Source organism: Cetorhinus maximus, unplaced genomic scaffold (genome assembly GCF_964194155.1).
Source record: "Cetorhinus maximus unplaced genomic scaffold, sCetMax3.hap1.1 HAP1_SCAFFOLD_964, whole genome shotgun sequence".
NCBI lineage: Eukaryota > Metazoa > Chordata > Chondrichthyes > Lamniformes > Cetorhinidae > Cetorhinus > Cetorhinus maximus.
In genome coordinates this window covers 57,803-69,841 of record NW_027596906.1, presented here as the reverse complement: position 1 = coordinate 69,841, position 12,039 = coordinate 57,803, and the positions used below count along the sequence as shown (strand labels likewise).

Genomic DNA, 12,039 nt, shown 5'->3' with positions numbered 1-12,039 from the left:
GTACCCCAGTGTTATACAGTAACAGACCTGACCCCAACAGTACTGTACCCCAGTGTTGTACATTGACAGACCTGTCCCCACCATTACTGTACCCCAGTGTTATACAGTGACAGACCTGTCCCCAACAATACTGTACCCCAGTGTTACACAGTGACAGACCCGGCCCCACCAGCACTGTACCCCAGTGTTATACAGTGACAGACCTGTCCCCACCAGTACTGTCCCCCAGTGTTTTACAGGAACAGACCTGTCCCTACCAGTACTGTACCCCAGTGTTATACAGTGACAGACCTGTCCCCACCAGTACTGTACCCCAGTGTTATACAGTGACAGACCTGTCCCCACCAGTACTGTACCCCAGTGTTATACAGTGACAGACCCGTCCCCACCAGTACTGTACCCCAGTGTTATACAGTGAGAGACCTGTCCCCACCATTACTGTACCCCAGTTTTATACAGTGACAGACCCGTCCTCATCAGTACTGTACCCCAGTGTTATACATTGACAAACACGTCCCCACCAGTACTGTACCCCATTGTTATGCAGTGACAGTCCCGCGTCCACCAGTACTGTACCCCAGTGTTATACAGTAACAGACCTGACCCCAACAGTACTGTACCCCAGTGTTGTACATTGACAGACCTGTCCCCACCAGTACTGTACCCCAGTGTTATACAGTGACAGACCAGCATCCACCATTACTGTACCCCAGTGTTATACAGTGACAGACCTGTCCCCAACAATACTGTACCACAGTGTTATACATTTACAGACCCGGCCCCACCAGCACTGTACCCCAGTGTTATACAGTGACAGACCTGTCCCCACCAGTACTGTCCCCCAGTGTTTTACAGGAACAGACCCGTCCCCACCAGTACTGTACCCCAGTGTTATACAGTGACAGACCTGTCCCCACCAGTACTGTACCCCAGTGTTATACAGTGACAGACCTGTCCCCACCAGTACTGTACCCCAGTGTTATAGAGTGACAGACCCGTCCCGACCAGTACTGTACCCCAGTGTTATACAGTGACAGACCTGTCCCCACCAGTACTGTACCCCAGTGTTATACAGTGACAGACCCGTCCCCACCAGTACTGTACCCCAGTGTTATACAGTGAGAGACCTGTCCCCACCAGTACTGTACCCCAGTGTTATACAGTGAGAGACCTGTCCCCACCATTACTGTACCCCAGTTTTATACAGTGACAGACCCGTCCTCATCAGTACTGTACCCCAGTGTTATACATTGACAAACACGTCCCCACCAGTACTGTACCCCATTGTTATGCAGTGACAGTCCCCCGTCCACCAGTACTGTACCCCAGTGTTATACAGTAACAGACCTGACCCCAACAGTACTGTACCCCAGTGTTGTACATTGACAGACCCGCGTCCACCATTACTGTACCCCAGTGTTATACAGTGACAGACCTGTCCCCAACAATACTGTACCACAGTGTTATACATTTACAGACCTGTCCCCACCAGCACTGTACCCCAACGTTATACAGTGACAGACCCGTCCCCACCAGTACTGTACCCCAGTGTTATACACTGACAGACCCGTCCCCACCAGTACTGTACCCTAGTGTTATACAGTGAGCGACCTGTACCCGCCAGTACTGTACCCCTGTGTTATAGAGTGACAGTCCCGTCCCCACCAGTACTGTACCCCAGTGTTATACAGTGACAGACCTGTCCCCACCAGTACTGTACCCCAGTGTTATACAGTGACAGACCCGATCACACCAGGACTGTACCCCAATGATTTACAGTGACCGACCCATCCGCACAAGTACTGTAGCCCAGTGTTATACAGTGATAGACCCGTCCCCACCAGTACTGTACCCCAGTGTTATACAGTGAAAGACCTGTCCCCACCAGTACTGTACCCCAGTATTATACAGTGACAGACCCATCCACTCCAGTACTGTACCCCAATGATATACAGTGACAGACCTGTCCCCACCAGTACTGTACCCCAGTGTTATACAGTAACTGACCTGTCCCCACCAGTACTGTACCCCAGTGTTATACAGTGACAGACCTGTCCCCACCAGTACTGTACCCCAGTGTTATACAGTAACAGAACCTTCCCCAACAGTACTGTCGCCCAGTGTTTTACAGGGACAGACCAGTCCCTACCAGTACTGTACCCCAGTGTTATACAGTGACAGACCTGTCCCCACCAGTACTGTCCCCCAGTGTTTTACAGGAACAGACCTGTCCTACCAGTACTGTACCCCAGTGTTATACAGTGACAGACCTGTCCCCACCAGTACTGTACCCCAGTGTTAAACACTGACAGACCCGTCCCCACCAGTACTGTCCCCCAGTGTTTTACAGGAACAGACCTGTCCTACCAGTACTGTACCCCAGTGTTATACAGTGACAGACCTGTCCCCACCAGTACTGTACCCCAGTGTTATACAGTGACAGACCCGTCCCCACCAGTACTGTACCCCAGTGTTATACAGTGAGAGACCTGTCCCCACCAGTACTGTACCCCAGTGTTATACAGTGACAGACCTGTCCCCACCATTACTGTACCCCAGTTTTATACAGTGACAGACCCGTCCTCATCAGTACTGTACCCCAGTGTTATACATTGACAAACACGTCCCCACCAGTACTGTACCCCATTGTTATGCAGTGACAGTCCCGCGTCCACCAGTACTGTACCCCAGTGTTATACAGTAACAGACCTGACCCCAACAGTACTGTACCCCAGTGTTGTACATTGACAGACCCGCATCCACCATTACTGTACCCCAGTGTTATACAGTGACAGACCTGTCCCCAACAATACTGTACCACAGTGTTATACATTTACAGACCCGTCCCCACCAGCACTGTACCCCAGCGTTATACAGTGACAGACCCGTCCCCACCAGTACTGTACCCCAGTGTTATACACTGACAGACCCGTCCCCACCAGTACTGTACCCCAGTGTTATACACTGACAGACCCGTCCCCACCAGTACTGTACCCCAGTGTTATACAGTGACCGACCTGTACCCGCCAGTACTGTACCCCAGTGTTATACAGTGACAGACCTGTCCCCACCAGTACTGTACCCCAGTGTTATACAGTGACAGACCTGTCCCCACCAGTACTGTACCCCAGTGTTATACAGTGACAGACCCGATCACACCAGGACTGTACCCCAATGATTTACAGTGACCGACCCATCCGCACAAGTACTGTAGCCCAGTGTTATACAGTGATAGACCCGTCCCCACCAGTACTGTACCCCAGTGTTATACAGTGAAAGACCTGTCCCCACCAGTACTGTACCCCAGTGTTATACAGTGAAAGACCTGTCCCCACCAGTACTGTACCCCAGTATTATACAGTGACAGACCCATCCACTCCAGTACTGTACCCCAATGATATACAGTGACAGACCTGTCCCCACCAGTACTGTACCCCAGTGTTATACAGTAACTGACCTGTCCCCACCAGTACTGTACCCCAGTGTTATACAGTGACAGACCTGTCCCCACCAGTACTGTACCCCAGTGTTATATAGTGACAGACCCGTCCCCACCAATACTGTACCCCAGTGTTTTACAGTGACAGACCCGTCGTCAACAGTGCTGTACCCAAGTGTTAAAGTGACTGACCTGTCCCTACTGGTATTGTAACCCAGTGTTATACAGTAACAGACCTCTCCCCCCCAGTACTGTACCCCAGTGTGATACAGTGACAGATCCGTCCCCACCAGCACTGTACCCCAGTGTGATACAGTGACAGACCTGTCCCCACCAGTACTGTACCCCAGTGCGATACAGTGACAGACCCATCCCCACCAGTACTGTACCCCAGTGTTATACAGTGACAGACCTGTCCCAACAGTACTGTACCCCAGTGTTATACAGTGACAGACCTGTACCCCAGTGTTATACAGTGACAGACCCGTCTCCACCAGTACTGTATCCCAGTGTTATACAGTGACAGACCCATCCCCACCAGTACTGAACCCGATTGATGTACATTGACAGACCCGTCCCCACCAGTACTAAACCCCTTTGATGTACAGTGACAGACCCGTCCCCACCAGTACTGTACCCCAGTGTTATACAGTAACAGACCTGTCCCCACCAGTACTGTACCCCAGTGTTATACAGTGTCAGACCTGTCCCCACCAGTACTGTACCCCAGTGTTATACAGTGACAGACCTGTCCCCACCAGCACTGTACCCCTGTGTTATACAGTGACAGACCTGCCCCCACCAGTACTGTACCCCAGTGTTATACAGTGACAGACACTTTCCCCACCAGTAATGTACCCCAGTGTTATATAGTGACAGACCTGTCCCCACCAGTACTGTTCCCCAGTGTTATACAGTGACAGATCCGTCCCCACCAGTGCTGACCCCCATTGATGTACATTGACAGATCCGTCCCCACCAGTACTGTACCCCAGTGTTATACAGTAACAGACCTGTCCCCACCAGTACTGTACCCAAGTGTGATATAGTGACAGACCTCTCCCCACCAGTACTGTACCCCAGTTTTATACAGTGACAGACCCGTCCTCACCAGTACTGTACCCCAGTGTTATACAGTGACAGACCCGTCCCCACCAGTACTGTGCCCCAGTGTTATACAGTGACAGACCCCCGTCCCCACCAGTACTGTGCCCCAGTGTTATACAGTGACAGACCTGTCCCCACCAGTACTGTACCCCAGTGTTATACAGTGACAGACCTGTCCCCACCAGTACTGTACCCCAGTGTTATACAGTGTCAGACCCGTCCCCACCAGTACTGTACCCCAGTGTTATACAGTGACAGACCTGTCCCCACCAGTACTGTACCCCAGTGTTATACAGTGACAGACCTGTCCCCACCAGTACTGTACCCCAGTGTTATACAGTGACAGACCTGTCCCCACCAGTGCTGTACCCCAGTGTTATACAGTGACAGACCTGTCCCCACCAGTACTGTACCCCAGTGTTATACAGTGACAGAGCCATCCCCAGCAGTATTATATCCCAGTCTTATACAGTGACAGACCCATCCCCAGCACTATTATATCCCAGTGTTATACAGTGATGTACCTGTTCGCAGCAGTACTCTTTCTGGACCATTGATAATTTTTAATACCGCGATCAATGTTGCTCTCAACCATTCCCTCTGTGAATCTTTTCTGCATTCTCTCCAATGCCTTCACATCCTTCCTAAAGTCCAGTGTCCAGCTGAGGCCAAACTAGTGACTTCTACAAGTTCAACATAACCTCGTTGCTCTTATACTCTATGCCATATTAATAAAGCCCAGGATACTGTATTCTTTATTTACCGCTCTCTCCACCTCTCCCGCAACCTTCAACAACGTATGCACAAATACACCCAGGCCCCTCTGCTCCTGCACCCCCTTTATCTTATATTGTCTCTCCATGTTCTTCCTACCAAAATGAATCACTTCACATTTCTCCACATTGAACTTCATCTGTCACCTGTCTGCCCATTTCACCAACCTGTCTGTGTCCTTTTGAAGTTCTACACTGTCCTCCTCACAGTTCACACTGCTACCAAGTTTTGTATCATCCACAAATTTTTAAATTGTGCCCTGTTCACCAAGGTCAAGGTCATTAATATACATCAGGAAAAGCAAGGGTCCCAGCACAGACCCCTGGGGGAACTCCACTACAAACCTTCCCCCAGCCTGAATATCATCCATTAACCTCTATGTTTCCTGTCGCTCCCCACCTACGCCGCTTCTGCACACCCACAGGGGTACTGGTCTCCCAGCAATGTCTCAATGCAAAATCCATTGGTCAGAGGCTGGGAATCCTGCAGCGAGTAACTCACCTCCTGGCTCCCCAAAGCCTGTCCACCATCTACAAGGAACAGGTCAGGAGCGTGATGGGATACTCCCCACTTGCCTGGACGAATGTAGCTCCCACAGCACTCAAGAAGCTTGACTCTATCCAGGACAAAGCAGCCCACTTGATTAGCACCACATCCACAAACATTCACTCCCTCCATCACCGACGCACAGTAGCAGCAGTGTGTGTACCATCTACAAGATGCACTGCAGGGACTCATCAAGGCTCCTTCAACAGCACCTTCCAAACCCACAACCACTACCATCTAGAAGGACAAGGGCAGCAGGTAGATGGGAACACCACCACCTGGAAGTTCCCCTCCAAGTCACTCACCATCCTGACTTGGAAATATATCGGCCGTTCCTTCACTGTCGCTGGGTCAAAATCCTGGAACTCCCTCCCTAACAGCACTGTGGGTGTACCTACACCACATGGACTGCAGTGGTTCAAGAAGGCAGCTCACCACCACCTTCTCAAGGGCAACTAGGGATGGACAATAAATGCTGGACCAGCCAGCGAAGCCAACATCCCGTGAATGAATTTTAAAAATGCACAAGAAACACCCATCAACCACAACTCTCAGTTTCCTGTCACCTTGCTCATTCCATACCCACGTTGCTACTGCCCCTTTTATTCCATGAGCTACAACTGTGCTCCCAAGCCTGTTGTGTGGCACTGTATCAAACGCCTTTTGGAAGCCAATGTATGGCACATCAACAGCATTACCCTCATCAACCATCTCTGTTGCCTGTTCAAAAAACTCCAATAAGTTAGTTAACCATGATTTTCCCTTAAGAAATCTGAGCTGGCTTTCTGTATTTAACCTACCTTTGTCCAAGTGACTATTCATTTTGTCCCAAATTACTGTTTCTAGAAGTTTTCCCCTCACCGAGGTTAAAGTGTGATTGTTAAGCTTATCTTTATGTCCTTTTTTGAACAAGGATGTAACATTTACATTTCTCCAGTCCTTTGGCACCATCGGCTGAGTCTAGGGAAGGATGAAAATTTCTGGCCAGTGCCTTCCCCAATTCCACTCTCACTTCCCTCATTATCATTGGATACATCTCAGCCAGTCCTGGTGCCTTATCAACTTCTACCCAATATCTCCTCCACAGCAATTTTAAACCCTTCTAGATCTGAATTTCCTCCTCTTTTACCGTGGGCTGGGGAATATCTTATTCCTTGGTAAAGACCGAGAGACCACATGTAAATCCTCTTTTTGGTCCCTAATCAGCCCCACTCCTCATTTTACTGCCTTTGACTATTTATATACCTAGAGAAGACTTTGGAACTCCCTTTTATGTTAGCTTCCTAATTTAACAAGAGAAAAATTAGCACAGTTCCTGCTGCTGATCACTGTCCAGTGACCCCTGAGTTACAGAGAGAGGGGGAATCAGCCAGGGTTCCTGCTCCTGATCACTGTCCAGTGACCCCTGAGTTACAGAGAGAGGGGGAATCAGCCAGGGTTCCTGCTCCTGATCACTGTCCAGTGACCCCTGGGTTAGAGAGAGAGGGGGAATCAGCCAGGGTTCCTGCTCCTGATCACTGTCCAGTGACCCCTGAGTTAGAGAGAGAGGGGGAATCAGCCAGGGTTCCTGCTCCTGATCACTGTCCAGTGACCCCTGAGTTACAGAGAGAGGGGGAATCAGCCAGGGTTCCTGCTCCTGATCACTGTCCAGTGACCCCTGGGTTAGAGAGAGAGGAGGAATCAGCCAGGGTTCCTGCTCCTGATCACTGTCCAGTGACCCTTGGGTTAGAGAGAGAGGGGGAATCAGCCAGGGTTCCTGCTCCTGATCACTGTCCAGTGATCCCTGGGTTAGAGAGAGAGGGGGAATCAGCCAGGGTTCCTGCTCCTGATCACTGTCCAGTGCCAGTTCAGGCGAGGGCTGGCCCTGCTGATGAAGACCCACATATACAATTGAAGATGAACACTGGAGAAGTGGATTAGTTCCTGGAGACTCCAGTTGTCTTGGGGATGATGTGTGTGTGAGAGATCATGTTGTCAGGTGCAGTGTAGATATTATGGGATAGGAGGGGAGAGGAGTGTGAGCTCTGGTTAACAAACACCTGCTAACACAAACCTAGAAACTGCAGTCCATTCACACCTCTATCCCAATCTAGATTTGTATCCTATTCTTTTCTCCCAACCCATTCCGAATTCATGTCCTTGTCCCTATCTCATTCCAGATCTAAATTCCATCAACTGATTCCTGATTCCTACCCCGGTCTAATTCCTAATCCATTCCCCCAAAGGAGTCCTTATTCCCATTCACCGACTTGAGTCCCAGTCCCCATTCATCAATCCCTGAACCCATTCACATCACAGAATCAGAATCACAGAATCACAGTGCAGAAGAGGCCCTTCGGCCCATCGAGTCTGCACAAATACCTGACCTACCTACCTAATACCATTTACCAGCACTTGGCCCATAGCCTTGAATGTTATGATGTGCCAAGTGCTCATCCAGGTACTTTTTAAAAGATGTGAGGCAACCCGCCTCCACCACCCTCCCAGGCAGTGCATTCCAGACCGTCACCACCCTCTGGGTAAAAAGGTTTTTCCCCACATCTCCCCTAAACCTCCTGCCCCTCACCTTGAACTTGTGTACCATTGTGACTGACCCTTCAACTAAGGGGAACAGCTGCTCCTTATCCACCCTGTCCATGCCCCTCATAATCTTGTACACCTCGATCAGGTCGCCCCTCAGTCTTCTCTGCTCCAACGAAAACAACCCAAGTCTATCCAACCTCTTCATAACTTAAATGTTTCATCCCAGGCAACATCCTGGTGAATCTCCTCTGCACCCCCTCCAGTGCAATCACATCCTTCCTATAATGTGGCGACCAGAACTGCACACAGTACTCCAGCTGTGGCCTCACCAAGGTTCTATACAACTCCAACATGACCTCCCTACTTTTGTAATCTATGCCTCGATTGTTAGAGGCAAGTGTCCCATATGCCTTTTTCACCACCCCACTAACATGCCCCTCTGCCTTCAGAGATCTATGGACATACACACCAAGGTCCCTTTGTTCCTCAGAACTTCCTAGTGTCATGCCGTTCATTGAATACTTCCTTGTCAAATTACTCCTTCCAAAGTGCATCACCTCACACTTTTCAGGGTTAAATTCCATCTGCCACTTATCTGCCCATTTGACCATCCCGTCTATATCTTCCTGTAGCCCAAGACACTCAACCTCACTGTTAACCACCCGGCCAATCTTTGTGTCATCCGCAAGCTTACTAATCCTACCCCTCACATAGTCATCTAATAGGGGACCGAGCACAGATCCCTGTGGTACGCCACTGGACACTGGCTTCCAGTCACTAAAGCAGCCTTCTGTCATCACCCTCTGCCTCCTACAATTAAGCCAATTTTGAATCCACCTTATCATATTACCCTGTATCCCATGTGCATTTGCCTTCTTTATAAGTCTCCCATGTGGAACCTTGTCAAAGGCTTTGCTGAAATCCATATAAACTACATCAACTGCACTACCCTCATCTACACACCTGGTCACCTCCTCAAAAAGTTCAATGAAATTTGTCAGGCATGACCTCCCTCTGACAAAGCCATGCTGACTATCCCTGATCAAACCTTGCCTCTCCAAGTGGAGATAGATTCTCTCCTTCAGAATTTTCTCCAATAGTTTCCCTAACACTGACGTGAGACTCACTGGTCTGTAGTTCCCTGGCTTATCTCTACAACCTTAGCTCCTGATCCCTTTCACAATCCCAATCACATTCCTGTCCATCTAACTCTCAATCCTCTGCTCCCTCATTCCCAGATCCTGATCCCAATCCTACACTCTGCCCCTGTAACCCCTCCACCCCCTTACCTTTGTGCCTCATTTGCACCCTCCTCTCCCCATTCTCCACTCCTGAACCTATTCACTAATCCCATTTCCCGACCAAGATCCCATTCCCTGATCCTAGTCCCCCAACTTCTTCCCCAAACCCCTTCCCAATCTCATTCCCGATCCCATTCCCTTACCTGACAGTTTTCTTGCCTGGGTTTTTCACACTTGCCGCTTTATACGGGACAATCCTGGGTTCGAATTCCTGCCACTTGGATTCACTCTCTCCTCCGGGAGCAGCAGCCACGGAGCTGGGTTTCCTTCCCCGGATCCCTGCACCTTCCCGGGGTTGGGAACATGGTTCCTCGCCCCACCCACTGCTCAATAAACTCAGGGTGAATCCCAGAGACACCCCAATCACCACTGGCCCCACCGGCCGGACCAGAGCCAGGAGCATGGAGAGTCTCATCCCGACCCGGAATCACTGGGAATAACCAGGAATAGCAGGGAAACACTGGGAATCACCGGAACCACTGGGAAACACTGGGAATCACCGGAACCACTGGAAAACACCGGGAATAACAGGGGAGCACTGGGAATCACCGGAATCACTGGGAAACACCGGGAATAACAGGGGAGCACTGGGAATCACCGGAATCACTGGGAAACACCGGGAATAACAGGGGAGCACCGGGAATCACTGGAATCACTGGGAAACACCGGGAATTACCGGGAATAACAGGGGAACACCGGGAATCACCGAGTATAGACGGGAATAATCCAGGATCACCGGGGATTATCGGGAATCACCGGGAATAATTGAGGATCACTGGGAAGAATTGGGAATCAGCGATCGGGGCTGGGACGGGAATCCCCCGATCCCCAGATCCCTTTGATCAGCCGCTAGTTTCTTTGTTACAAAGTAACCGGCCGGAAAGGAGGGGGTTTCTCTCCCTCTCACTATCACTATCACTCTCTCTCTCTCTCTCTCTCCTTCTCTCTATCACATTGATTGTCTATCTGGATCCCCCGCTCCCTCTCTCCCTCTCTCTATCTCTCTCTCTCTGTCTCTCTCTCTGTCTCTGAGTTTAAAGTTTCTCCTTTTTACGTGTCACCTCCTCGCTCCGCCTCCCAAACGTCACTTCTGATACTGAGATCCTGCCCGGGGAGATCGCGGGAGAGAGAGAGAGATCCCAGTGAGAGAGAGAGATCCCAGTGAGAGAGAGAGAGAGAGAGATCCCAGTGAGAGAGAGAGAGAGAGAGATCCCAGTGAGAGAGAGAGAGAGATCCCAGTGAGAAAGAGAGAGAGTGAGAGATCCCAGTGAGAGAGAGAGAGAGATCCCAGTGAGAGAGAGAGATCCCAGTGAGAGAGAGAGAGAGAGATCCCAGTGAGAGAGAGAGAGAGAGATCCCAGTGAGAAAGAGAGAGAGTGAGAGATCCCAGTGAGAGAGAGAGAGAGATCCCAGTGAGAGAGAGAGATCCCAGTGAGTGAGAGAGAGAGAGATCCCAGTGAGAGAGAGAGAGAGAGATCCCAGTGAGAGAGAGAGATCCCAGTGAGAGAGAGAGAGAGAGATCCCAGTGAGAGAGAGAGTGAGAGAGATCCCAGTGAGAGAGAGAGATCCCAGTGAGAGAGAGAGAGAGAGTGAGAGATCCAGTGAGAGAGAGAGATCCCAGTGAGAGAGAGAGAGTGAGAGATCCCAGTGAGAGAGAGAGATCCCAGTGAGAGAGAGAGAGAGAGATCCCAGTGAGAGAGAGAGAGAGATCCCAGTGGAGAGAGAGAGAGTGAGAGATCCCAGTGAGAGAGAGAGATCCCAGTGAGAGAGAGAGAGAGATCCCAGTGAGAGAGAGAGATCCCAGTGAGGGAGAGACAGGGGTCCAAGTGAGAGAGGGAGATCCAATGAAAGAGAGAGAGATCCCAGTGGGAGAGGGAGAGAGACACAATCCCATTGAGAGGGAGAGGTGCCAGTGAGAGAGAGAGAGAGAGAGACCCAGTGAGAGAGAGAGAGTGAGAGATCCCAGTGATAGAGAGAGAGATCCCAGTGAGAGAGAGAGAGATCCCAGTGAGAGAGAGAGAGATCTCAGTGAGAGAGAGAGATCCCAGTGAGAGAGAGAGAGAGAGATCCCAGTGAGAGAGAGAGATCCCAGTGAGAGAGAGAGAGAGAGATCCCAGTGAGAGAGAGAGAGAGATCCCAGTGAGAAAGAGAGAGAGTGAGAGATCCCAGTGAGAGAGAGAGATCCCAGTGAGAGAGAGAGATCCCAGTGAGAGAGAGAGAGATCCCAGTGAGAGAGAGAGAGAGAGATCCCAGTGAGAGAGAGAGATCCCAGTGAGAGAGAGAGAGAGAGATCCCAGTGAGAGAGAGAGTGAGAGAGATCCCAGTGAGAGAGAGAGAGTGAGAGATCCCA

The 12,039-nt window shown here is 50.4% G+C and overlaps 1 protein-coding gene across 1 annotated transcript in view; it reads right to left on the bottom strand.

Moving 5' to 3' along the window:
- Positions 1-10,579, bottom strand: part of LOC144675346 (chondroitin sulfate synthase 2-like) — a 55,333-nt gene extending 44,754 nt beyond the window's left edge. Inside the window, exons 1-2 of the mRNA XM_078536179.1 lie at positions 10,210-10,579; positions 9,834-10,120 (exon numbers count right to left, since the gene is read on the bottom strand). Of these exons, the coding sequence (XP_078392305.1) occupies positions 9,834-10,105 (272 nt within the window). The 5' untranslated portion in view covers positions 10,106-10,120; positions 10,210-10,579. The remainder of the gene's footprint in view (positions 1-9,833; positions 10,121-10,209) is intronic.
- Between the last annotated feature and the right edge of the window lie 1,460 nt (positions 10,580-12,039).